Source organism: Manis javanica, chromosome 8, assembly GCF_040802235.1.
Source record: "Manis javanica isolate MJ-LG chromosome 8, MJ_LKY, whole genome shotgun sequence".
NCBI classification, from domain to species: Eukaryota; Metazoa; Chordata; class Mammalia; order Pholidota; family Manidae; genus Manis; species Manis javanica.
This window is the reverse complement of record NC_133163.1, coordinates 115,307,769-115,332,814: the sequence shown is the minus strand read 5'-3', so window position 1 is coordinate 115,332,814 and position 25,046 is coordinate 115,307,769. Positions and strand designations below refer to the sequence as shown.

General features: G+C 42.1%; 4 protein-coding genes and 4 non-coding genes across 11 annotated transcripts in view; 6 read left to right on the top strand and 2 right to left on the bottom strand.

Annotated features, from left to right (window-relative positions):
* ZWILCH (zwilch kinetochore protein) overlaps positions 1 to 9,146 on the bottom strand; it is a 35,797-nt gene extending 26,651 nt beyond the window's left edge. Inside the window, exons 1-3 of the mRNA XM_073241715.1 lie at positions 8,900 to 9,146; positions 5,725 to 5,773; positions 2,669 to 2,764 (exon numbers count right to left, since the gene is read on the bottom strand). Of these exons, the coding sequence (XP_073097816.1) occupies positions 2,669 to 2,764; positions 5,725 to 5,773; positions 8,900 to 9,024 (270 nt within the window). The 5' untranslated portion in view covers positions 9,025 to 9,146. The remainder of the gene's footprint in view (positions 1 to 2,668; positions 2,765 to 5,724; positions 5,774 to 8,899) is intronic.
* A 225-nt stretch (positions 9,147 to 9,371) lies between these two features.
* On the top strand, positions 9,372 to 14,253 carry RPL4 (ribosomal protein L4). The gene is made up of 10 exons (XM_017652189.3): positions 9,372 to 9,497; positions 10,880 to 11,051; positions 11,248 to 11,354; positions 11,712 to 11,850; positions 12,273 to 12,397; positions 12,691 to 12,820; positions 13,100 to 13,256; positions 13,547 to 13,630; positions 13,743 to 13,863; positions 13,947 to 14,253. Exons 1-10 carry the CDS (start codon positions 9,495 to 9,497, stop codon positions 14,178 to 14,180), a joined length of 1,272 nt encoding a protein of 423 aa, XP_017507678.1. The 5' UTR covers positions 9,372 to 9,494; the 3' UTR covers positions 14,181 to 14,253.
* On the top strand, positions 11,100 to 11,170 carry LOC118970896 (small nucleolar RNA SNORD18). Its single transcript, XR_005059086.1, has one exon. It is a non-coding gene; the product is annotated as a small nucleolar RNA SNORD18 (small nucleolar RNA).
* On the top strand, positions 11,557 to 11,655 carry LOC118970897 (small nucleolar RNA SNORD16). The gene has a single exon (XR_005059087.1). It is a non-coding gene; the product is annotated as a small nucleolar RNA SNORD16 (small nucleolar RNA).
* On the top strand, positions 12,102 to 12,173 carry LOC118970894 (small nucleolar RNA SNORD18). The gene has a single exon (XR_005059084.1). It is a non-coding gene; the product is annotated as a small nucleolar RNA SNORD18 (small nucleolar RNA).
* Positions 12,880 to 12,948, top strand: LOC118970895 (small nucleolar RNA SNORD18). The gene has a single exon (XR_005059085.1). It is a non-coding gene; the product is annotated as a small nucleolar RNA SNORD18 (small nucleolar RNA).
* Positions 14,254 to 15,334: 1,081 nt separating the features above from the next.
* SNAPC5 (small nuclear RNA activating complex polypeptide 5) lies at positions 15,335 to 21,765 on the top strand. Of its 3 annotated transcripts, XR_005059020.2 has the most exons (5): positions 15,336 to 15,523; positions 16,498 to 16,587; positions 17,359 to 17,490; positions 17,859 to 18,065; positions 20,797 to 21,765. XR_005059020.2 is itself a non-coding variant. In XM_037010035.2 (4 exons), exons 1-3 carry the CDS (start codon positions 15,434 to 15,436, stop codon positions 17,470 to 17,472), a joined length of 294 nt encoding a protein of 97 aa, XP_036865930.2. In that variant the 5' UTR covers positions 15,335 to 15,433; the 3' UTR covers positions 17,473 to 17,490; positions 20,797 to 21,765. The 3 variants fall into 3 exon arrangements, 2 of the variants coding, with proteins under 2 accessions (XP_036865930.2, XP_073068141.1); XM_037010035.2 differs by lacking the exon at positions 17,859 to 18,065 and having other exon boundaries at positions 15,335 to 15,523; XM_073212040.1 differs by lacking the exon at positions 20,797 to 21,765 and having other exon boundaries at positions 17,859 to 18,104.
* MAP2K1 (mitogen-activated protein kinase kinase 1) overlaps positions 19,316 to 25,046 on the bottom strand; it is a 75,658-nt gene continuing 69,927 nt past the window's right edge. For both annotated transcript variants that reach the window (XM_073212038.1, XM_073212039.1), the window contains exons 8-11: positions 23,959 to 24,023; positions 22,110 to 22,171; positions 21,690 to 21,735; positions 19,316 to 21,012 (exon numbers count right to left, since the gene is read on the bottom strand). In XM_073212038.1, coding sequence (XP_073068139.1) covers positions 20,899 to 21,012; positions 21,690 to 21,735; positions 22,110 to 22,171; positions 23,959 to 24,023 — 287 coding nt within the window. In that variant the 3' untranslated portion in view covers positions 19,316 to 20,898. The remainder of the gene's footprint in view (positions 21,013 to 21,689; positions 21,736 to 22,109; positions 22,172 to 23,958; positions 24,024 to 25,046) is intronic.

Genomic DNA, 25,046 nt, shown 5'->3' with positions numbered 1-25,046 from the left:
TTGGATTCCATCCTCCTAGTTTCAAATGTTGGTTCTGCCAAGGGAAACCCATGGGAAACTCCCCAATTTTGTCAGATTTTTCATTCTTGAAACACAGCCCTTACTCCTTAAATCTGTTCCTCTGAGGGCTATCAGCTCTCATTTGTATACTGAGCTCTGATATCTATGTGTTTGTCATCTACTGATATTAGACAGTAAATAACTAGCTCAGTCTTGACAATAATAATTATAAGAGTTAACATTTCCTGAGCATTACTATGTACCAGCTACTGTTCTAAATTTTCTTTTATTCTTCATAGAAATTCTGAGATACACTAACCCTGTCTCATAAATGAGAAAACTGAGGTACAGAACGGCTAAATAACTTAAGCCTTGAGTGACACAGTTGCTGAGTGGCAGAACCAACATTTGAAACGAGGAGGATGGAATCCAAAACTCAGGCTCTTATCCATTAAGCTCCAATGGCAATAAATTCTTTGTGGACTTGGTAGGTATTACACTTAATTTTTGCCAGATTCCAGATTTCATTGCCTTCCAGGCCTGGCTTTCCAAATAGCTCCCAAAACTAGAGGTACACAGGAAATGTCATTTTCATCTCTGTTCTCCTTTTCAGTATCTACCTAAAACTCATGCTTTGGGCTCTACTGATCTTTGCAGAAATAAAGGCCTTTTTAATTGTTCTCCATCACAAAATGCCAGGGCCTCACTGAATCACAGGTGACTCCTCACAACTCCACATTGCATTCTCACCTGTTTCCTGACCTGGGTCTTCATGAATCCCCTCGGCTCGTCTTTCCTTTTCATGATTACTCATTTTCATCTGAGCACCTTAATTTTTTCAGCTTTTGCTCTACATGCATTTTGCCTTCTCCCCATAACAAAAGTCTAATTTCAAACACATAATTCACCTATAATTATTTTCCAAGCATTTGCCCATCACAGACATGCAACAAGTATGTGACACCCTTTCGTTAACATAAACGACAAAGTAGTTTCCCTTCTCAGAAAGGAGTCTTCCTGTATTTAAAATAGAGTTCTCTGCTGATTTATTATAATACCCATCCGGACGGCATGAGGGTCCCTAAAGCAGACAGAAGGCATTCCTTCCAAAGAAACACCTCTCCTCTGTTAGAGCCGGTTCCTTTCTACTTCAGGAAACAATGTTACCATAGGAATGGGTCCTGGCTCCAAAGCAACTGTGTAACTAACAGCTTTGTAGCACTCAACAAAAATCACCATATTGCTCTGCCAAAACAGTTACCATAATTAAAACACAAAGGTTTAAGCCTGTAATTATAAAATGATGCAAAAAATAAGAAGTTCCCTCTTGTTATATTTAACAAAAATTAAAACTTCACGAGTCATAGCCACTTACTCTGCGCTGTTCAATACAGTAGCCACTCGCCACATGTGACTACAGAGCACTTGAACTATGACCAGAAAAAACTGAGATGTAAGTGTAAAATACACACCAGATTTTGAAGATTAGTATGGAAAATAAAACTCCAAACATCTCATGAGTGGTTTTAATATTAATTAGGTATTGAATTGGTATAGATTAAATAAAAAGCATTAATTTTTTTTACAAAGTATCATTGATATACATTCTCATGAAGGTTTCACAAGAAAAACCATGTGGTTTTTACATTCACCCTTATTATCAAGTCCCTCCTATGCCCCACTGCAGTCATGTGACCCCACACACACCATATGTACTAATCATAATACCTCTCAGTCCCCTTCTCCCTCCCTCCCCACCTGCCCTCCCCCACCCCTCCCCTTTGGTAATCACTAGTCCCTTCTTGGAGTCTGTGAGTCTGCTGCTGTTTTGTTCCTTCAGTTTTGCTTTGTTGTTATACTCCACAAATGAGGGAAATCATTTGGTATTTGTCTTCCTCTGCCTGACTCTAAATAAAAAGCATTATTAAACATTATTTCATACCCAGCAATGCTATTCGTGGATATTTAAAGAAAATGCTCACACAAAAACCTATACAAAAATGATTATAGTAGCTCTATTCATAATCATTGAAGACTGAAAACAACGCAAATGTCGGGCAAAGGATGAATGGGTACATAAATGGTAGTATATCCATACCATGGACTACTTACTCAGCAATCAAAAGAAATGAACCACTGACATACAAACACAACTTGGATGAATCTCAAGAGCATTATAGTAAGTGAAAGGGGCCAGACTCAAAATGTTACACTCTGTATGACTCCATTCCTGACATTCTTCAAAGGACAAAACTACAGTGAGGGGGAAGAGATCAGGGGTGCCAGGGGTCAGGGGTTGGTGGTAGGAGAAGATTTTAAAGGGATAGCACACGGATTTTTTTGGGGTGATGGAAATGTTTTGTGTCTTGTGATGGTGATTATCACAATAAACATAGGTATCAAAATTCAGAACCGAACCAAAGAAAAAAATCAATTTTACTGAATGATAATTGATTCTCTTTTTTTTCTTAATAAGGCTACTAGAAATTTGGAATTTCATATGTGGTTCACATTTTATTTCTGTTGGACAGCATTTTATCTATTTCAAAAAAATTAGAATCCACTTTCATTAACATGCTGATAAAAAATTTATAATTTGAGATTATTTCCAAGAAATCAAATGTGACTATTAAGAATTAAACCACTACAAAGTCCAAGCACTACTTACCACTTTCTCCACAATGAATACTATGTCATTTCCATTTAGAATATTTTTCAAAGGGGTTGGTTGCCCTTTGCCAATCAATTGCACTTGGACATCAGCCTATTAAAAAAGATAATGTCAAGCAATATTTTATTTATTACAGTATCATTGATATACAATCTTATGTTGGTTTCAAATACCCAACACAGTGGTTCAACATTCACCTATATTATGAAGTTCTCACCCCTTCAGTGAGGTCACTGTCCATCAACATAGTAAGACGTTACAGAACCCTTAACTGCATTCTCCATGCTCTACTACTGTCCTGACCAAATTATATTGTGATTGTGAATTATTGTGCCCCTTAATCCTCTTCTTCCCCCTGCACCCTACCCAACCCCTCCCCTTTGGTAACCACCAGTCCCTTCTTGGTGTCTATTAGTCTCCTATTTATTCCTTCTGTTTTTGTCAAGCAATATTTTATACACACACACATACACATATACTTGTACAAATATTTAACCACAAAAAGACCAGTCCAATGCAAGTAACTAGAAAAGGGAATTTGAACAAGACCTAATATTTTAAAAGTAAGGTTTCATTTATTTTTTGCTCATGTTTTTCATGTTCAGAAAATCTAACTCATGTCTACATCATGCTTCAGGCCCACCTGAAGTGCACCCTGCCTTCTAAAGCCTTCTTTTGATTAGGATCACACTGACAGCCTCTCCCTCAAATTCCACTCTATTTACTGTTATGTACTATAAAATTAGCACTTTTTTAAACCTTATCCTTTCTTTTGATTGCACGGTGGAAGTTAGGACTTTCTCAGTTTCCAGGAGTTGCATATTTTTTCCTTCTACTTGCAAAACAGGTTTATTATAGAGAAGTTGGAAAACAGATAACTAAGAGATTTTTTTAACTCACCTATAATTCTACTGCCCAAGGTAATCACTATTGTTTGTTAATAGCTTGGTTGGTGTATATTTTGCAACATCTTTTTCTAGGCATATAATAAAATCTATTTAAGAGAAATGTATCTATTATTTAGATATATAGGCAGAGTTTTACTTAACAGAAAGAGAATATTCTAATAATTATATATCATGAACTTCTTTTCATACCATTAAATGGTCTGTCTAGCACCATGGCTCCATCATCATATAACTAGTGCCATACTGTTCAATATTTGGGTAATTTCAAGTTATTTGCTATAATAAACCATTGATAACAGACATCCTTGAATTACTTTCTTTAAAATATCTAAAATTACACTGATATTGGCAAACTGCCTTTCGAACATGTCATACCCACATATTTTCATTATTATGTCAACATATGAGTATTTTCATTATTTACCATCTTAGAGCAAAATATTGTATCTTATTATTGTTTCAGTTTTCATTTGATCATTAGTGAAGCTAAATAGATTCTAATATGCTTATTATTGACAAAGATCTCTCATTATTTGAATGTTTAATTCCTTAGTTTGGATACTGAAGCATGTATTTCAAAAAAATGCACAAATCTCAGTATACAGCTGGATGTACTTTGACATGTATATATGCTCATATAACCATCACTTAGATTAAGATATCAAACATTCAAGTTTTTCTTCTCCTTCACCTATTACGCCTTCACCAATAGACACTAAAGCATTTAGATACCAAGTTCAAAGAGCAAAGGATACCATGTTATTCTAATCTACTAGGTTCTTGAGTTTCATGTACTACTGTGGGTTTAATTTATTTCCCAAAAGATATGTTGAGTTCCTAACCCCTGGTTCCTCTGAATTTGACCTTTTATTTGGAAAATAGGATCTCTGCAAATGTAATCAAGTTAAGATAAGGATTAGCTTGGATTAAGGTGGCCCTAAATCCAATATCTGGTATACTTATAAGAGGGAGAGATTTAGAGACAGCACACAGGGAGAATGCCATGTGTCAACTGAGGCAGAGATTAGAATGGTGTCTACAAGCCAAAAAACATAAGGATTGTTGGAAACTACCAAAAACTGGGAGGAAGCAATGAAGAATCCTTTCCTAGAGCCTTCAGTGGGAGCATGGACCCGCTGACACCTTGATTTCAGACTCCTAATCTCCAGAACTACAAGAAAATTAATTTCTGATGTTTTTAGCAAACCAATTTGTCATACTTGGTTACAGTAGCCAAAGGAAACTAATACCAATATCAAGCAGCAAGAATTCAGATAGGTAGGGATTAATATTATTTACTTGGATAATTGATTCCTGAATTTGGTTCATGAGAATTCAGATAGTGAGAAAGAACTATATTTGCATTTTTCTTTCTGTGAATATTTACTTGTGTCCATTGCTTATTCTTCTCTTATTGGTTGTTTTTCTTATTGATTTTTAAGAACTTTTATATATTTTTTATATATATGGACATTAACCCTAACCACTTGGAACTATTTCCCTCCAGCTTATCTTTTACTATATAATTTGTTTGCTAATTATTTTATGGACTAAACTCTACAGAGTTTACCTATAGAACACTTGGCATATACTAGATGCTTAATAAATCCATGAATGATTATAGCAGCTTTATTTATAACTATCAAAATCTGAAACCAATGCAAGTATCCATCAACTGGTAAATGAATAACCAACTGTAGTACAGCCATACAATGGGATAATATTTTTCAAGAAAAAGGAATGAAGTACAGATACACACACAACAATGTAGGTGAATCTCAAACGCATTTTACACAATGATAGAAACCAGACCCAAAAGGCTAGTATGGTTTTATTTATTCTGAAAATTAACTCTGTTTATTTATTCTGGAAAAGGTAAAACAGAGAACAAATTAGTGGTTGCCAGTGACTGGGAGCAAGGGCAAGGGTTAACAAAACAGGACATAAGGAGATTTTTGGAGATGACAGAAATATTCTACATCTTGAATTTGGGGGTGGTGATATTACTGAATGCATTAGTAAAAACTTACAGAACTGTACTCTAAAAGGGTGAAATGTACGTAAATTAACTTCAACAAACCCAACTTTTAAAACCTCGTAATTTTAGAATTACTAAATTGTGTTTAAAAAACAAGTTTTTCATACCTCAAAGATAAATGGGTCTTTACAGATTCCTTTTTCTTCATTGAATTCCCTGAAATGCAGAACCACATGTGAAAAACAGAGCTAGAATACTGTCATGTAAACTCAGGAGTTAGTCATCATTTTAATCTCTGCACGACACCAGTAAGAAAACCAAATGCAAAGTTTTCATGGCAGTCCTAAGGCAGAGTTGGGAAGAGAGAAAAAAGCAGAAAAAGAATATTAGGTTAAAAAGGAAAGAGAAAAAAATGTGGTAGAGATTAATAGAATGCTGCCACAACTGGGTACAACTGCTTCTCAGAGGCAGCAGGAAATCAGGTTATCTACCTCCAGTATCATTTAAAACACATGACCAGTTACTATTAAAATGTGATTTACCACATGACTTTGGGAATTGACAATGACTGGACTCTGATCTGCTACTGCACCAGTGTGTAACCACGCAGAGGTTATTTAAGGGTCCCATGCCTTGGATTTCCATGGCTAAGATGGAAGCATCTGTCCCCCCTCTATGTTTATGAGCTGTTACTAAAAAATCAGTGAAGTTGATAATGGTAAACAATTTTCTTTTAAAAATGTAAGCACAAAACCCCTGCATATCATTTAATAGTTTTCATTTCATTCAAGAAATTGTTAAAATAGTGATCCCAAAGCATGTAAACTATTAAGCCCTTAATATACCAAAATGAATCTTCAGAGTCCTGAAGGAACTCAATGGACTTGTTTCAGGATATCATTTACTATTTGATCTACTCTGACTTACCGAAATAAAAACAGGAGAGCACAGCCTGTGACCGATTCACTTTTGCCATTTTGACAAGATTGTGACTTATTAAAAATGTCGGTTTTCTATGTGTAATTCAGGGATGTTATTCAGTCAATCATTCAACAATCATTTTTCAAACATGTGTACTATATGGGGAAGCACGCTTACTAGATGTCCTAGATAAAAAAACAAAAGCAGAGTCCCTGGTTCTTTTTTTTTTTAGTGGAGTCCAGAGTAAACCAATAGTTGCAATACACGGTGATGGAGTCTCCAACAGAGGCCAGTGAGGGTGCTGTGGGGGCACAACGGTGGAGATTTTGTTATTGGGTTTGAACTTTATCCCTAAAGCCAAGAGGAATTCACTAAAAGATTTTAAGTGGGAAAGATCTCTCTGACAGTAATACGGAGGGTATAAACTCGGAGGCCAGGAAAGTAATAATGTATAGCATTTCAGAGATGATGGCCTTACCAAAACAGTAGGGGTGGTGGGATAGCAAATGCACCTGGTGACTAACTGTAACAGGAAAAGCTTGGCATCTCTGCCTCCACGTTGTGTTTCCTTTGCTGCTTTAATCTTAGGGCCCCCCCCCAAAAAATGGAAAAGGGCTTCTGCTCTGCCTTGCAGCACTGCATATAGACTTGTTAATCATCAGAAGTAATTTTGCTTATAGTTTGAGAATTCTGCAAATAGCCCCTAACCCGAAGCTTGCCTCCCACTAGGAGATAAGAAAAATATAAAAATAATGATTGCCCTGTCAAAGATTTATAGGAACATCATGACCAGACCTAGGTCAACTAACCAAGGACACAGAGTGTCTCAGCTCTCCTTGGACTCTCACTGGCATCATGATGTCCGCAGCCTTCGGTGACCTCCTAACCTGCTCCCGTCTCCTCTAGCATAAAAGAATCTTGAAATTAACCCTGAGTTAAGATGGCTCTTTAGGACAGTAGTCTGTCATTTTCTCAGTTTACTGGCTTCCTGAACAAAGTTACTTTCCTTGCCCCAACATCTTGTCTCTTGACTTATTGGCCTGTCTTGCAGCAAATGGCACCAGCTTGGACTTGGTAGCATGACTAGATAGGATGGGAGTAGGGAACAGTGGAAAAGAGAAGAAAGTGAAAGCCCTGGATTTGGAACTCTTGAGAGAAACGTAATTCAAGACTAGGATGTTAGGTTGCAGGAAAAAGATGAATTCAGTTTTGCAGATACTGAGTTTGAAGTCTCATGTGGAAATTTCCAGTAGGCAGCTGGTTACACAAGCAACGTGAAGAATTCAAAAGAAGTAAAAGAGGCTTTGGGTGCCTACAAGTGGAAAGAAAGACTAACATCCATGAAATAATTGGAAAATATTAAGGGACTAAGTAAAGCTGTTATTAATGGAGGAACTGATTAAATAAACATAAGACTGCCATGGAAGGGAATATTACACAGCAGTTAAAAGCTGGGGTAGATCTATAGGCTCTCATACTGAAAGCTATCCAAGACATTGTTGGTTTAAAAAACTAGTGGTCTTCCCATAATGCCCAAAAAATTGGCTAGCATTACCACCTCTGTAAGCAGAAAATAAGCAAAAAACAATAAACAAATATGACTTTTAGAAAAAATAAGGGGTTAGATTTTATCAGTGGTTCTCAAAGTGAGGTGTCAGGCCAACGACATCGGTTCACCTGGAGTTTATTAGCATGGCCAATTCCTTGGCCCCACTCAGACTTACTAAATCAGAAACCCTGGTGGTGGGGCCCAGCAATCTGTGTTTTGACAGCCCTCCTGGTGATTCTAATGGACGCTCAGATTTGAGAACTAATGGATTAGATCTTTACGTCGGATACAGAACTAGATAGGATCCCCTTTCGTACTAATACTTCACTGACTGTAAGAATTAAAGAATAAAAGACCACTAAAATAATGATAGAGCACAGTGAAATAAAGGTATTTTGAAAGGCCAAAGACACCACGTTTTCATTCAGCTGTAGCTCATATAACTATCTTGAATAGACTATAATACCAGCAAGGTTTCACACGAGCAAGGCTTTAAACAAGTGAAGGACGCCAACATCTAGTTTTCCATATTCTGGGAGGTGCCGCTAACATCACAAGCTCATTAGAATAAATAGTTTTCCTCTTGGAAAATTTGTCACACTCCTTCTCGACTGATACGTACTGATGTTTTCTCCCAAACGAGACTACAGGGAAGTCCCCCCAGGACCAACCCCACAGAAGAGCAGGTAACGGGCCTCTCACCAACTCCCGGACCGCAGGAAAGCTGACTTAGTCTGTAACATATGCACTGCAGGGAACGCGCAGGGCGCTATTCCCAAGGCTGCGGCAAGGGGCTGGGGGCGAGGATCGAGATACCCCGAGAGAGAAGTGCTGCCTTCGCGCCCTAAGCAACGGCAGGGGCTACAACTCACTGCAAAAGACGAGCGTAAAACTCCTCGGCCGCTCGGTTCATTCGGGACCACATCCCGCCCCAGTCCAGCTGCAGATCCAAACCGCCAAACTGAACTGCGCGCCGGTGGCTGACGTCCGGTGTCATGACCCCCCGACGGAACTACTTTTACCTCCAAAAGGTCCCGTTTGTCCACAAAGTTACACTTTTGTTTTAGAGCATACATAGGTTTTTCCTATCCCAAGAGTTTTCCATTCCCGTAAGAAAAAGTTAAAATAGATTGCAGCTACTGAGGGGCACTACACAGTGTCTCGCGAGAGCTAAATACGCCCCCTTATGGATTATTCCGCGAAAAGGAGTCCCTCGTATCTAAGCGCTATTGTTGACTTTGGAAGTCAAAAAATACAGTGGTTTGACCCATATGAAGATATAATACGCTATTTTTTATTTTTGAAGAGTGATATATATATATATATTCCGTGTCTGTGTCTTGGTTCTGAGGTTGGGCAGGGTGGGGAACGAGTTGAGGGTTACATACAGAGCGGCAGTGAGAGGCACTTCCTTTTCCTGTAAGAGCCGCCGGGGTGAGAGGAGCGTGGCCCTCTCCTCTCTCCGCCATGGTGAGTGGAAGTGTCCCCGGCTGGACTTTCCCTTGCTCTCGGGGCCGGCGGGAGTGGATTGGGGGTTCAGGGCGTAAAGTCTTCAGGACAGAAAGCGATGAAAAGATGAGGACCAGAGGCGACTGTTTGTGCATGGGAGCTGGGTAGTGCTGCTGTATGGCCGCCATCTTATAGGCAACGTGGGTGTTCCGGCGCTGGATGCGCCCGAAAGCAACATAAGAGGACACCAGTTCGTTTTGGGGCCCAGAGGGACCTTTGGAATTCTAGCTTTCCTTGGATCTTAGAAGGCACGGTTCTGCTGAAGACTTTGGAAACTTTGGGGACCTGAGAACTGCATCGGGGTAAAATAGTCAATTTGGAGCTTTATCTCCCATGTGCTGCTTAGTAAGGAATAGTTACATCTTTTGAGACTGACTTTCTTAAAAAAAAAGAAAAAAAAAAACTTCCATTCTCGTCTTTGTCCAGCTTAAAAACCGCCTCTGTAAAAGCTGCTTGGTCCTTTTAAAAGTTAGTTGGCCTATTTGGTGTTTCCTAAATCTTTGAATTCCTGGCTCGTAGTATAGCTAATGCTACACGTACTGTGTAGTGTTCTGTGCCCTGGGGAGTTAAGTGAACGAAACATTTTTTAAATTAGGATGCTTGGATCGTAATTGAATTGGACAAAACACATAGTAGTGATCGATAGTAGTAACTTCCGTTGACATAGGGAAGGGGAGAGGAAGCAGCAGGGATTTAAACAGTGATCAGAGAAATCTTAGGGTGGCCTGAGGAAGGTTAGGAACAATGCTAATAGTATCTCTGGGGTGAAGACACTTGAGTAGGGAAGAGACTTTAAAAGTATGCGGAATGAAGCCGAGCAGAATGTGTAGGCCATCCTCAGTCAGGACTTCAGTTTTTCTTGAGGTGGTAAGTCTGGAGAAGGTTGAGCAAAAAGTAACATAATCAATGTTTTCATTAGTAAGTTTTGGAAGATGTCTTTAGAATGGGATGAATGGGGCAAGAATGGAAGTTTTGGAGTAGAGCCATGGTAAACAAGATTTGCTGGCATTTAGGTGGTGGCATTAAACAGCGTTTTCGAGCCTTATAGTTTAGCTTTGATTATTTTGCTTCATTTGGCCTGGTTTGAAATGAAAGTTTAATGATAAACTATTCCCTTCGAAAAATGAAAGTCATGACAGAACTTGAGGCTCTAAGTGTTCAACTATAAGAATTTACTGAAGTTAATAGACGTGGTGATGCTTTAGTAACAGCCTTTCAGTGTTGTCTAGTGTACCTCACCAGACTAGTCTCATCTGTAACTGAGCATTAAGTGGTATAGCTGCCACATAGGAAGAATGCCTCTGGCCTTGCTTGTCAGTATAAACATCTCTGCCTTTTTCCAGGCGTGTGCTCGTCCACTGATATCAGTGTACTCTGAAAAGGGGGAGTCATCTGGCAAAAATGTCACTTTGCCTGCTGTGTTCAAGGCTCCCATTCGACCAGATATTGTGAATTTTGTTCATACCAACTTGCGCAAAAACAACAGACAGCCCTATGCCGTCAGTGAATTAGCAGGTACGGATTTTAATACTGTGTGGGTTGGTGTTACAAGAACTCCTTAACAGCAGTGATGAAATTCCACTCTATTGGTCCGTGTTTCTGAACCACATGATTTTCCCTGATGTTCTGATGCTGTTGACTACAATACATGGTAGTTACAGATAGCTATAGTTGTGTGGCTTAACCTTGTATTTCTCCCCCCCAATTTCAGGTCACCAAACCAGTGCTGAGTCTTGGGGTACTGGCAGAGCTGTGGCTCGAATTCCCAGAGTTAGAGGTGGTGGGACTCACCGTTCTGGCCAGGGTGCTTTTGGAAATGTATCCTTTGTTTCACTATGTAGACTGGTCAACTCTTGTGGAATTCAGGCGACCTAGGTTTAATCATGTTCGTAGTTAGAAAATATTTCATGTCCAAAATGCTAACAGTGTCCAGGATAAACATTACTCTAGGTAGACTTGAAATCTGGAAATTTTTTCTTCGATAAAGACAACAGGGGCTTGACATTACAAAGGCTCTGCTTGCAATGATGTCGTAATTTGCGTCCTACTCTGTTCTCAGCGACAGTTGCCTGCTGTCACTAAGCTGGTTCAGAAGGGTGACGAAAATTCTCACTGAGCAAGACATAATCTTATTCCTAAAATTTGAGAGAATGTGATTCTTAACTGGGAAAATAGATGTGTCGGGGGGGACGCATGTTTGCCCCAACCAAAACCTGGCGCCGTTGGCATCGCAGAGTGAACACAACACAGAAGCGGTACGCCATCTGCTCCGCCCTGGCTGCCTCGGCCTTACCGGCACTCGTCATGTCTAAAGGTTTGTAGTATTTTGTAATACAGGAGTGGTACAAAATGCTCTTCTTTTCCTTCACTTGGATCTTTTCATTCATATTAATAGAGCCTCTGTAAATCCTGTACATCTCAGAGTGCCTGACTAAATTTCCCTCTACTAAATAACTAGTTCAGATTACCTAATAAGTCAGTTATCAGTGAGTGCTAAGTAACCAGGGAACTAATTTGAATACAGTGACAATGTATTGTTAGGATACCTTCTGCTGCCTACTCTGTTTAAAATGATGAGATTCCACTTCATTGGTCCGTGTTGCTGAAACACATGATATTTGTGGAGATTCTGATTTGACAAATTGTAAGTCCTTTTGTTTTGTGGGTTATTTAAAATGTTACCCAGTTTTTCAAAGGGCTCAGGGTAACCAGGTCAGTGTTACTTGGCATTATCAGGTCATCGTATTGAGGAAGTTCCTGAACTTCCTTTGGTGGTTGAAGATAAAGTTGAAGGCTACAAGAAGACCAAAGAGGCTGTTTTGCTCCTTAAGAAACTTAAGGCTTGGAATGATATAAAAAAGGTAGGTTTAATGAACATGTTTATAGTTTGGTGGCCCTTTAACAAAAACTTGTTATGAGAGTCTTAAGTTTCAAGATTACTGAAGGACAGTATAACAACCTCAGAGAATAGGAGAGCAAGGACTCTGGAACCACATTACTTGGGTTTGAATTCTGACTGCCATTTATGGCTGTTTGTTAATGTTAGTAAGTTAGTTGTGCCTCAGTTTCATCCTCTGTAAAATGAGTTTTTTAACTGAAGACCAGTTGCAGGGATCATTTCTTAATCAGAATACCAGACTGTCTTGCTTTGTAGGTTTATGCCTCTCAGCGAATGAGAGCTGGCAAGGGCAAAATGAGAAACCGTCGTCGTATCCAGCGCAGGGGTCCATGTATTATCTACAACGAGGACAATGGGATCATCAAGGCCTTCAGAAACATCCCTGGTAATTCTTGAACTGCGTCTGTATTTTGATTACCCATAAAATACAGGCTTACTCGGCTTTTGTTATGATGAGATTCCACTTATGGTCCGTGTTGCTGAAACACATGATTTTGTGGAACTTCTGATTCTTGGCTGAAGGAGTTCACCATTGATGGTTGCAACTTCATAATTAGTATTTAGATAGTTTTCAGGTACCTTATGTAAGCACGTAAGCCAGAAAGATGGTTTGTGTCTCTTCAGTTGAAATACAGGTTCCCTAATACTATTTTCTTTTTAAAAGGAATTACTTTGCTTAATGTAAGCAAACTGAACATTCTGAAACTTGCTCCTGGTGGGCATGTAGGACGTTTCTGCATTTGGACTGAAAGTGCTTTCCGCAAGCTAGATGATCTGTACGGCACTTGGCGTAAAGCTGCCTCCCTCAAGAGTAACTACAAGTGAGTGTGCGTCGTGTCTGTATACTGAACGCAGATGTTTATACTGTGGGTATTTTACATTCAGAATTGGTTTACATGTTTTCTAAATAATGGATTGTATTTTACTGACATACCCTTACAAACAGATGAACTAACGCTGAAACAGTGAGATGAGATGCTGAAAAGTGATAATGTTGAAATTCTGATTATATTTTTGAGGCATTTGAATGGTTAAAATTCTGTTGAGGTTCATGTTCTTCAGTCAGTTATATGAAACTTGTGAGAGTACCTTTTGTTAACATCTTTTTCAGCCTTCCCATGCACAAGATGCTCAATACAGACCTTAGCAGAATCTTGAAAAGCCCAGAGATCCAAAGAGCCCTACGAGCACCACGGTACAGTTGTGATATTTACAGTAATTCTTGCCCCAACCGCATACTATTATTTATCTCAAAAATGTGAATAATGTAAATAAAATACTTATAGAGTATCTACCTTTTTTTATAGCAAGAAGATTCATCGCAGAGTCCTGAAGAAGAATCCACTGAAAAATCTGAGAATTATGTTGAAACTAAACCCATATGCAAAGACCATGCGCCGGAACACCATCCTTCGCCAGGCCAGGAATGTAAGCAGTAATTTTTGGTTTTGCTGACATATTAAGTTTTTTGGAAGATTTGGTTCTTAGATTTTCTTCCTCATTTGTTGCAGCACAAACTCCGTTTGGATAAGGCAGCAGCAGCACTAGAAGCCAAATCAGGAGAGAAGAAGGTTCCAGGCAAGAAGAAGCCTGTAGTAGTGAAGAAGGGAAAGAAGGCAGCTGCTGTTAAGAAGCAGAAGAAGCCTTTGGTGGGAAAAAAGGCTGCAGCAACCAAGAAACCAGCAACTGAGAAGAAGCCTCCTGAAAAGAAACACACCACAGAAGAAAAGAAGCCTGCTGCCTAATTTAAATTTGTTTATTCCATAAAGGTCAAATCATGTTGGACAGCTAATTTTGAATAAAGACCTGTTCAAAGAAGCAGTGAGAAATGTGACTTGTTTTGGATGTGTTGTGTCTAAAATTTTTTGATGACGCTTTGTTCTGCATACACACTTTGAGTGAAAAAACTGATGCTCCATGAATCCTGATAAAAAGTTGTTTGCAGATTGCAGTGTCTTAAACGGATGGTTAAAACACTTGCCTCAAACATACAGAAGCTTAATTATTTAGCCTCCCTCTGGTGGTGGGGGACTTGAAAAATGGGAAAAATTCTGTGATTAGACATTTTCAGTAACCACAAGAGGGCAGAATCAACATACTTTGGGTGAAGGCAGTAAGAAGTTGATAGTCACTTGAAGTGCTCTTGGAGCAACCTTCCAGGATAGAATCCCAAGGAAATACTTGGTCACCCACTCTAATCTTTTGTTGGTATGAAGGTGCCAGCAGCATTTTTCAGAACCACTTCGGTTATTTTACAGTTCTAGGGGATGAATATGTATAGTCCGAGAGTGGTGTAGAGAAATGCACCCAAAAGATGTTTCTTATGAGGCTTTTCTTAATCTGCCATTGCATGTCTTTAAAAAAAGACCTTATGAGTTGGCTTATCCTTCCCTAGTTTTGTGTCATGTCTGGGTCGTTTTGCACCATACCCATTGGCAGTCTTAATATGGTACGACCAGGATGATAAATCCTTTTGCAGGTTGAGATGTCGGTTCCTTTGGAATACAGGCATCCATCTCCCAGTCCAAATTGACAGCAGCACTTAACCATCAATGCTCTGGATTTGGCGAAGGCCTGGGAAATACCTCTCGTGACCGGGAATCCTTGTCTGCAAAAAAGTACAGTTGGGTTCTTGTCCCGGTGTGCTAGATACCGGTGATTTTAGCCACTTGCTGCAACACCACGTTGGCGGTGCGATGCAGCGAGCACTTTAATTGTATTTGAAACTATGGCCGTTTTTATCTCCAGGCTCTATGGCTCCAACGCTATGTGCCTTAAGAATCCTGACCGCTATTAAGAGCTAGGGCTTTGCGTCCTGGCAGAGGTCGTCCGCTGCGGAACGCCAGCACGCTCGCGGCCGCGGGCGGGAAGAGCCTCGCCCCACGTGCCAGCCCCGCCCGGGCCTCCCTTCCGTTTCCGGGAATATGGAGGCCGTGCCGTCATTACCGAGCGCCGAGCCCACTCGCCGCGCTGAGAGCGGCGGGTGCGAGGAAGCGTGATGCTGAGCCGGCTTCAGGAGCTGCGCAAGGAGGAGGAGACGCTGCTCCGGTTGAAGGCCGCACTACATGACCAGCTGAACAGGCTCAAGGTGACCCCGCCATCCCCCCACGCCCCTCCACCCCGCCGCTCCCCCTAGCCCGGGCCGCCTGCCTCTACCCGAACCCCAGGCGTCTGCGGCGCCCACCTGCTGCAGGGTATCCCTTCCTCTCCCGGCCGTGCTGGCACTGACCTGGTGGTTTACAACCACAGCGGGAGCTTGTTTGAGATTAGGGGCCCGCCCCTCTCGGCATCTTGATCCTGCACATCTGGGCTGAGGCCCAGCAGCTGTACGCTTGGTGAATACACTCCCGCAGCCCAGTGTATGCGGGGGGCCCACACACGCCTCACGTTGCGAAAGAGCGATTTCCCGAAGGCTCGCCCAGGACCTTCCCAGCCCACCGATCGTTTCCAAGCTCCTCCGGCATTTGTCATCCACTTTTTACTAGCTTGTATTGGTGCTTGCAACAGCTTTAGAAGAGGCCCACAAATCCTCCCATTCTGCGAAGGCAGAGAGGTCCTGAGGAGACAAGTCGCAAAGTGGACTTCACGTTCGCTTTTCTTTCTGGAGCTGTTTACTGACACGGCTTTGACGGGAGTTGAGATCTAGGCCCACCAGGGGCATCTCCAAGACCTGTACATAATTCGCCCCCTTTAGCCCTAGTGAAAGGAGTCTGACAAGTGCTACTCAGCACCCTTTTCCAGGATCTCTAAGTCCAAGTAAGATGAGGGTTATGGCAGCCCTGTGTAAACTGAAGAGCCTTGTATAACTGTGATGTATCAAAATAAGACACTTACCCTCAGGATAGTCCTAATGGCCTACACTTATGTCCTGTACAAGTACCTAATGTGTGTGTGTTGATGACTTCCAAAGCCTAGATTCCTTTATGCTCCAGGAAACAGATTACACTGTTTTCACTTCCTCTCATGCTGACAAAAGACTTTTTACAGTATGCTCAGTAAGTGTTACTCCCATCGGTAACCCAGTGAAATACTTGGAAAATGTCCTCAACTCTTCTTTTCTAGGTTGAAGAATTGGCCCTCCAATCAATGATTAGTTCTAGAAGAGGAGATGAGATGCAATCTTCTCAGCCGCTCCCTGAACAGTCACATGATGTAAGCTTAATTGTGTGGTTAAGGAGGGAGTGCAAAGTTCCTTTTGCTCATGCTGTGTGGAGGTCAAGAATTGTTGTGAATCACATCGAGCCCAAAGGACTGTGGGAAGTACTGATAAGAATGTTCTTTGTCCGTACTACTACTACTGTTTTTAAACAGGGAACAGCCCACCTTTCTACCAGCTGATGATACATTCTTGATTAGGTACTGTTGTATTGCTTCCGCTGTCCTAGTCTTCCATCTCTCTAGTTACTCCAGTGAACCAGGGAGAGTGTGGAGATCTTTGCAGGAAAACATCAAAACTTACCCTGCTCTGTGAATAGGTGAGCTTGGAATTCGAAAATAGAGTGTAACTTCAGCTACAAAACATGCTAAAAAATGAGGTCTAGTCCTCATCATTTCCTCCTCTTACCAGATGCTTTCAGGTACATCAGTAAAATTGTCCTCTTTCTAAACATACTGTAGTTGAGCAGTACTTCTCCCATATGTGTTAAGCTATTTAAAACCACTTGAAAGCACATCTAAGCCAGCATAACTGTTATGTAAGAACCATGTCCGTAAATCAGGTAACTTTGTATCAAATCTAGGGCGTTTACTATCCCATTTTGGCAGGGTAGAATTTAGAGAAATATGAAAGTGGCCGTACCTTTTGGTGATAAATATTGGAGATGAATATGCAATTGAGATTTGATTTTAAAACATTTTTGAAGAATTTGCTGTTTTGAGGCTAATGTCTCTCCTACTAATCCATAATGTACTTTGCTAAAGCAGATGTTGGTGCATGTAGACAATGAAGCATCCATCAACCAAACTGCACTGGAGTTGACCACAAGAAGCTGTGTGTCAGAGGAGGAGGAGGAGGAGGAGGAAGAATCAGATTCCTGAAGAAGGAAGAGAGCCAGGGTTAGTTACACGAATTAAATTTCTAAGTCTTGGGAACTTTCTGTCGAGAGTTTTTCTTGCCGTGGGCCCTATGGCCTGATTTAAAAAAGAGCAAGAACTTTAGGAGGATGTTTAGTGCTGAAAATGTTTCCATCGATGACTCAGATTTCATACTGCTTTTACAAAAATAGTGTCCTACAGAAGAGCAAAGATGCAGTGTCTCAGCGTTGAGTAGTATGAGCGGTGCTGTGTCTGTGTTCTGGGCAGATTCAATAATTGTGTTCGAAACAAAAATTTCCTCTGAAATGCTATTGAGATGTCTGGCATTTGCAAAAAGGGCAGAGTTTAATTATAAGCCAGTCTTTCTAATCAACAGTGTCTCTTTTCAGAAAACCAAGTAAAGGCTGTTGGCAAGCCATTGAACCCTTCCGAGTAAAGCAAGGCCACCATCAAAGATGTTAAGGAAGTGTGCACAGAGGGTCGAGAACTTCAAGAAAATGAGCTGTTGCCACTTCTCGGCGACATCACAGCACACTGCCTACTATATAGACTGCTTTGTGTGGCTGTCATCACATCTAGCTTGAGACATCACTATGGTAAAATGTGCTTAGAAATAAATTACAGATAAATAGCCATCATGCACTTGCTGGTTTCCAGATAGCAGGGAAAATATATCCATTCCTCCTCTGGGTCAAATAGGACAGCAGGATGGTTTAAAACACCTTCCTGGACTTAACGAAATGTGCCATTAAAGGAGGAGTCACTATACTTGGGAGACTGGATTTTTTTTTAATAGAGATGACAGTTCTTTTCCACCTGATACACAGTTACGTAGTTTCTTAATTTTATGAAAGTAATTTGCTCTGCCAGGCAAGAGGCCAACCAAAAACATAAAGAACCCCCTCAAGAACTCCTTATGTAACTGTTTCAGAAGAGAACATAGATTTATTTGTTAATCAGCATTTCATTAAAGTCATTTTGAGCTACTTTCACAGGAAATAGGTGGAAACTTAAATGAACATGTTTCTTGGAAAACAGTATGAAAATAGTTTTGCAACAAAAAGCATCAAAATTAAAATTACATTTGGGAGTTAATTTAAAATATGAGTATGGGTTTTTGAGAGCTAGAAGAGCTGGCTGTGAATTCTAGATCTACTGCTAAGTGGTAAGAGGCCTTCCTGCCTCTTTCCAGCTCTCACTTTCCCATCTGTAAAATGAGGGAGTTTATATTTGCTTTAGCAATTGCCCAGGTTGCTGTGAGTTATCATTAAAAAATCCAACTACTGGTGTCTCAGTAAGAGGAAGTTTGAGGAAGGAATTTGGCATTAGGAACTCCAAACACAGCAAGACTGGTACAGGGAACATCATTCTTGAGAACAAGATCATTCTTGGTAAAAATCTTTTGGCTCAAAAAGCAACACGTTTGGATGTGAACAGGGAATATAAAGCCCCCTTCAGAAGACCCTGAGCATGAAAGCATTCAGATCCAGGTTTTAGACTCCAGGTTACATTATTCCTTCCTCCTGAGATGCAATTTGCACATTGTAATGAGATACTCTCAATAGTGGTGGCATTGTCCTCTATTAGCGAAAGACACAGGGTGTGAGGAGAGTGGGGGTCTGAATGTTTGTATGCAAAAACTGAAGACGATTACTACTGACCTTGAACAAATGTTAGTCTCACATCAAGACAAAAATGATAGACTAGCTCATTATGTAGTGTTATGTACAACACTAACTAGTTTTTTAAATCCTGGCTGGGCTCCAAGCTCTGGTAGATCTGTAGCAGAACTACCTGCTCAGGGGAGTCACCCAAGTTGTTTTTAATTTGAAAATGAAATAAGCTGTTCATTTTTAAATATGTTTTTATTTTGGTTTCTATATCCTGCCCCTTGAAGAAGGAAATGAGGGAAGAGGTGCTGACCATATAGCCTTAAATGTACCTCAAGTGCCAACAGTCACTTTTCAAAGAAAGAGCAGGCACCAGTGGCAAGTTGGGACATGGCTTTGTTTTCGGGGACTTCACTGCCACCTCACAGGCATGACAAAGCCAGTGCCAGGCACATTGCTCCTCTCCAGGAAGGTGAAACAGGAAACTTGTTCCGTGGAGCAGAGCAGCAGGAGGCTGTTCCGGGTGGAGGTGCCACCGCGAGCCAAGCGCTGTGGGCATACCACCACACCCACCGCTGCCCACTGCTTGTCCCTTGCATGGGGAGAGGGAAGGAATGGGTGGGACTTATTCACAGGTCCGTAGGAAAGGTGGTTGAAGAGTTGCAGGTAGGGGTATTTGGTGAAAAGAGTGAGACAAAATCCAAAGACTGGAATTGCAGGAAATCCGAGACCAAAGCAGTGAACTTGTCCTCGGTGTGGTATTTCCACCTTTCAGCCTCCTTTCTGTCTTTATCTTTCCCCTCATGAAACTGCGTGGCTAAATCATTTGCTTTCTTGTGTACTTAGAACCATTGAAGATCCTACCACAAAAGTTGAAATGTCTTTCATCCTTTTAACTTGATAATATATTTATTAGAATAAGAGTTTAGATTTGTTAAACATCTGGATTAAAATGGTTGAAAGGATTTTCATACAATTTTTAGGCACTATACACACTGTTGTTTACAATAGCATTGGTACTTGAATTTGGGGAAAGAGAAATCTCCTCCATTTTAATGCCTTGACCCATTTTTAACATTCAAAATGATTCCACCATTTTAGAAACACTTAAATCCAAACTTAATGAGAGACGTGTACCACTAAATATCCCACATGGTATATATTTAAAAATAAATAGAGAAATACAACCAGAAGTCTAGAGATCACCACAGCAGACAGACTGGTGAGGCCCCAGCTATTTTGGTAGTAGAGGCTCTGGCTAGATTTTGATGGAAATTGCTGAATTCAACACCAAAAGCAAAAATATATTAATAAAACAACATGATACACACGTTCTGATGCTCGCTTTCATAGCAGCAAAGCATGCTTCACATGCACTGCCTGTAAAGGATCTTACGAGGCTCCCTCCTACTTGAATAGAAAGAAGTGCGCCCCGCGAGAATGAAGTACCACCAAGTGTCCGAGTGCAGGCAGCCAGCCAGCCAGGGTGAGGGAAGAGCAGTGCGATTTTCATTTAAGAATGACTACCCACAGTCACCGAAGTTTCACTGTAATTCAACACTGTGTGTTTTGATCATAGACATACATAAAAATAGCCCCAAGCACAAAGCCAATCCACTTAGGGGAGTAACAGTAGTAATAAGAATAAAGACAATAATATTAAAAATGACATGAGTAGAATTTTGGCACATGCTGTGTTCTTCATCCTTTGTCACAGGTGAAATACACGTCTGAGCAGAGGCAGGCATGGGAAAGAGGCCTGAAGGCTACATGGCACACCACTGGGCAGGGGACTTGCTGTTTACTGCCTCCCAGGTGCTTAGACGCCAGCTGCGTGGGTTGGTGTGCTGGGCTGGTTAAGGCCAATGGTGGAGCAGAGCCAGCCTGCAAAATCCACTTCCTCAGCATCAGATCTCTTGATAAAAGCATGAACCTGCATGGGAAGAAACAGAGGAAGTGTTTAAAAACCACCAAGAAGGAAGATTCAAGAGCCCTGCATCTGGAGCTTGTGCCACAGCGGGGCCCAGGGAAGCAGGGCCAGCTGCAGGCCGAGAGCCCCACTCTGCTGGCTTCACCTGCAGTGAGGCCTTGGGCATCCGCTCACCTCCCTGAGCCCTCGCACCACAAACCGGGAGAGCAGCCCTGCCTTGGGTGCCTCGCGGGTGTCGGAACAAAGGAACTGATGGGCTTGAAGGTGTGCGTTGCTCTGTACAGGCTCCACGAGGCGTGTAAGTTCAGTTATTTACAGCATTACTTCCTTGCTCCTCCCCTAGCACTGCCACCAAACAAGAGGCGGCAGGTGGTGAGCAGCTTGGTGAGTGGAAGGTGAGTCTCCTATACTAGAAAGGCCCTGCCTCCACAAAGGGGTAGGCTCGCCCATTCTTTCCCTGGACACCCTCAGGCTGCAGGGTCAGGGTCACCCCAGCTTTTCCTCTAAACGGATGGGAGGAGAGAAGAGACTTATATTTTGTATCCTGCAGTCCCAGGGTCAGCTGCACTGCAGTGGTCAAGGCCGAGCGGGGAATGGACTCAGGAAGTCCTAGATGGATCAACTGACAGAAGAGAGATGAACAGACGGGTAGTGTAGGAATTGCAAATAAATGGACTTACCATGAGCTGCTTTAGATCTGCTCTCTCTGCAGGGTTTTTTATTAAGCTTAAAGGAATAAAGATAATGTGAGAACTATTGCCTGGTGCTGGTTCTAATTCAAATAAAGTTTGCATGCCTGTCCTCCCCACACCCTACAGGCTTGGAGGAGTGCCTGAGCCTTATTCCCTTAAGGTTCTTAGCATAATGTCCTGCCCACAGTAGGTTAAAAAATGCTTGCTGAACTAAACTAAAGTCAGAAGGCAATACACCAATCCCTGAAGAGCAAGTGCCGAAAGCGGCAGCTCTGTTACCCGCTGTTGTCGTCAGTCAGGTCACGGTACTCTCGCTCTGGGAGAAGGGAAAGAGCCATGCTCCCCACGATGGGATGGGGAACCTGACAAAACCAGGGTACCCTTCCAGAGAACAAGAAGCCAACTTACCACTTATTAACAAAATCTTGAAATTCCAGACTGAATACTCCGCTGGGCAGTTTTGGAGGAGGCTGCAAATACACATTGGGATGTAAGAGATGCCTGGCTTGCTGCTCCAGCCATCTCGTAGGTCCCCTCCCAACCCCCACCTCTGGGCAGTGCTGCCCTCATCCTGTCAAGGCAAGAAGGGGTGGGAGGCCAGCGGCCGCCTGCCGGGTCACCCTGATGGAACCACTGGCCTCATAAACCAGTTAAAACTGGGGCCAAGTCTGTTTTACCACTCACTTCTCTGGTGGTGGCTAAACAAATTACTGTTCCTCTCTGAGCCTCAGTTTACCCTTCTGTGAAATGGGAAGGACCTAATGATCTCTGGGACTCGTTCCAGCTCTGACACCAGAACTGCAGACCTTGGAGTGTGGCATGGAAACGCCCAGCAAATCCTAGGAACAACGGGGATATGCAAACCACCACCAGCATAGGCCAGCCTGGATGGCACCTATGGAAGTCAGAGAACACTAACTAGCTAAATAGTAATAAGATTTATATCCCTTTTCTGTGCCCTGAAGGAACAGAGAAGGTTAATAAAACATTAACTAGCAGAGAGCTGTGTCTGGAAGCATGTTACCTGTACACTCTCTCCAGGATCAAGACTGTCTGCAGACAGCAGAGCAAGAACACTGGCAATAGCTCATTTCCCCAGGGTGCCCGGTGGGGACCATGCAGGGCTGTACAGGACAAGGCCCTGGACCACCCGGCGCATGTGCTCCGTGCAGCTCAAAAGAAACACGACCCACCCTCACATGACCTGCACTGGAGCTGTGCACAGCTTCTTTGTGAGCTGATCCCCAGATACCGTGGGACGTCACTGCTCTGATGTGCAGCCCAAACCAACAGGTGAGTTGAGACTACATACTAAACACTGACACTACCAAAAGAGCCAGCCCAGCCCTCCTTCCCCTGATGCTATCAGAACAGCAGGTGAACAAGGCGGCCGAGGGTGCTGAACTCGTCTTGGCCCGCAGCTCCTCCAGCCCTGCCCGACCCTCCTCTGAGAAACCTTGGTGCTAAGTCCATAGCTTCCTGCTCCCTGAAAACCTAAGTTTGAGAATTGCTTATCAGTCTTCTCCTTGACTCTTTTTTCTTTTAAACATACCGGGATACACATTATGCAGACAATGTATGTTTTTCGTATTAAAGTCAGCCAATTACGATAACCAAGAAGAAACCTTTAATCAGCTGTACTCCGTCATTCAGATAACCAGTGCATCATACTACTTTCCAGACTTTATATGCACATACATGCATAGATTTTTTTAAAGAGTGGATCATACTATGCATACTATTTTATAATCTTTTTCATAACATTTACAGTGAATATTTTCCATATCTGTTTCCACAGTGTCATTTCTTATACTCATTGCTTTTTAATGGCACTTAAAAGAGAAACTCCTATATTGCAGTTATATATGCATTTGCCTTGCCTCCCCTTTACAATCTAACAGTCTTCAGGACAAGGTCTTTTGTTTTTCCATCTCTGGCTTCCCACCTCACTCCTGCCACCATCCCACAGTGCTGAGCACAGTAAGTGCACAAGAAAAGCTTGATGAACAAAGGAATAGGAATGAGCACGGTGGAGGCCCCTGAATCTGAGGAGGAGGGGCTCCTACGTGAAGGTGTTCCTAGGGAAGGGACTCCTACAGCCTCTACACTGACCACTCAGTTCCAAGAGCATGACGCACAAACCAGGGCACGTGAATCCTGGGCCCACGAAGCCCATGTTGTAGGTTTCCCAGTCAAATTCATGTCTTTTTTCTTGAGTAAATAAATCCTAAGGTTAAAGAAGCCATGCAATACTTACTTCATTGACTATATAATCCAACAACTCAAAAATTGCCATGGGAGGTCGGCTGTCCATTCCATAAGCTACAGATTGAATAAAAAGAAAAAAGAAAACAATTCTCAGAAAAACAGGAGGTTATTTGCCAGTAAGAGACTAGGGGTCAGGCATGGATCCTGGGGACCGGAACAGGGTGCTGGACAGCTGAGCCACAGGTAAGGCCTGCACAGGGGACCAGCAAAGGCCAGAGCGAAAGGCTCGCCACAGTAGGAGTCTGGGCTCCGCCACAGCTGAGGTTTGTGATCTTGGGCAAATAAGTTGATTGCTGAGCCCAGTTTTAAGCTTTATAAAGTAGAGACAGATAATTTTGTCTGCTCTTCCCTATACTGAGAAGAGCAAATAAGATAATAACTAAAGGACTCAATTTTAATTCTCCTTGAGCTTAGGTTTCTTCTTTTTATGCCCCAAAGTCCCAGGCCTGCCTCAGAGGCCACTGCCACCAGCCTGTCCAGTGACCCACCATCAGCTATCTCTGCCCCATCCGTCTCTCCCTTCAAAGATGCCTCCCCAGTGTGGACCTAGTGGAGGTAGAGACCAGGGCTCCCGGGTCAGACAGGAACACGCCGGCATGAACCACACAGTAATGATGGCTGGGCCAGGATCTCCCAAGCACCTGGTTTCCCTCACAGTATTCATGCCGCACAGCACTCCCCACCTAGAAGTCACACTTGGCCACTTACAAGTATATGTGGCCTTGGCTAGTCAAGCTCTGTGTGCCTCAGTTTCCTCATATCTGAAATGGAGATTATAAGAGTGCCCACACACAACTGCTATTAAAATTAGATCATAACAGGCAAATCCATGGAGACAAAGTTGAGCAGGAGGCAGGGGTTGGGGGAGTTCGGAATGACTGCTAATGGAGGTGGAGTTTCTTTTTGAGGTGATAGGAATGTTCTGGAATTACATAGTGATGGCTACACAACATGGAGGAATACACTAAAAACCACTGAATTGTACACTTTGATATGTGCAGTCTTTGTTACATGAATTTTACCTCAATAAGAAACTACCTTAAAAAAAAGAAAAGGCCATGATTTTTAAAAATTAGA

Bases quoted from the DNA above. Each gene is read 5' to 3' on its own strand.
- RPL4 (XM_017652189.3), top strand. The intron at 12,398-12,690 runs GTAGGTTTAATG...CTTGCTTTGTAG, and splicing joins CTTGGAATGATATAAAAAAG to GTTTATGCCTCTCAGCGAAT. The intron at 13,631-13,742 runs GTACAGTTGTGA...CTTTTTTTATAG, and splicing joins AGAGCCCTACGAGCACCACG to CAAGAAGATTCATCGCAGAG.
- SNAPC5 (XM_037010035.2), top strand. From the start codon at position 15,434: ATGCTGAGCCGGCTTCAGGAGCTGCGCAAGGAGGAGGAGACGCTGCTC. The intron at 15,524-16,497 runs GTGACCCCGCCA...CTTCTTTTCTAG, and splicing joins ACCAGCTGAACAGGCTCAAG to GTTGAAGAATTGGCCCTCCA. The intron at 16,588-17,358 runs GTAAGCTTAATT...TTGCTAAAGCAG, and splicing joins TCCCTGAACAGTCACATGAT to ATGTTGGTGCATGTAGACAA.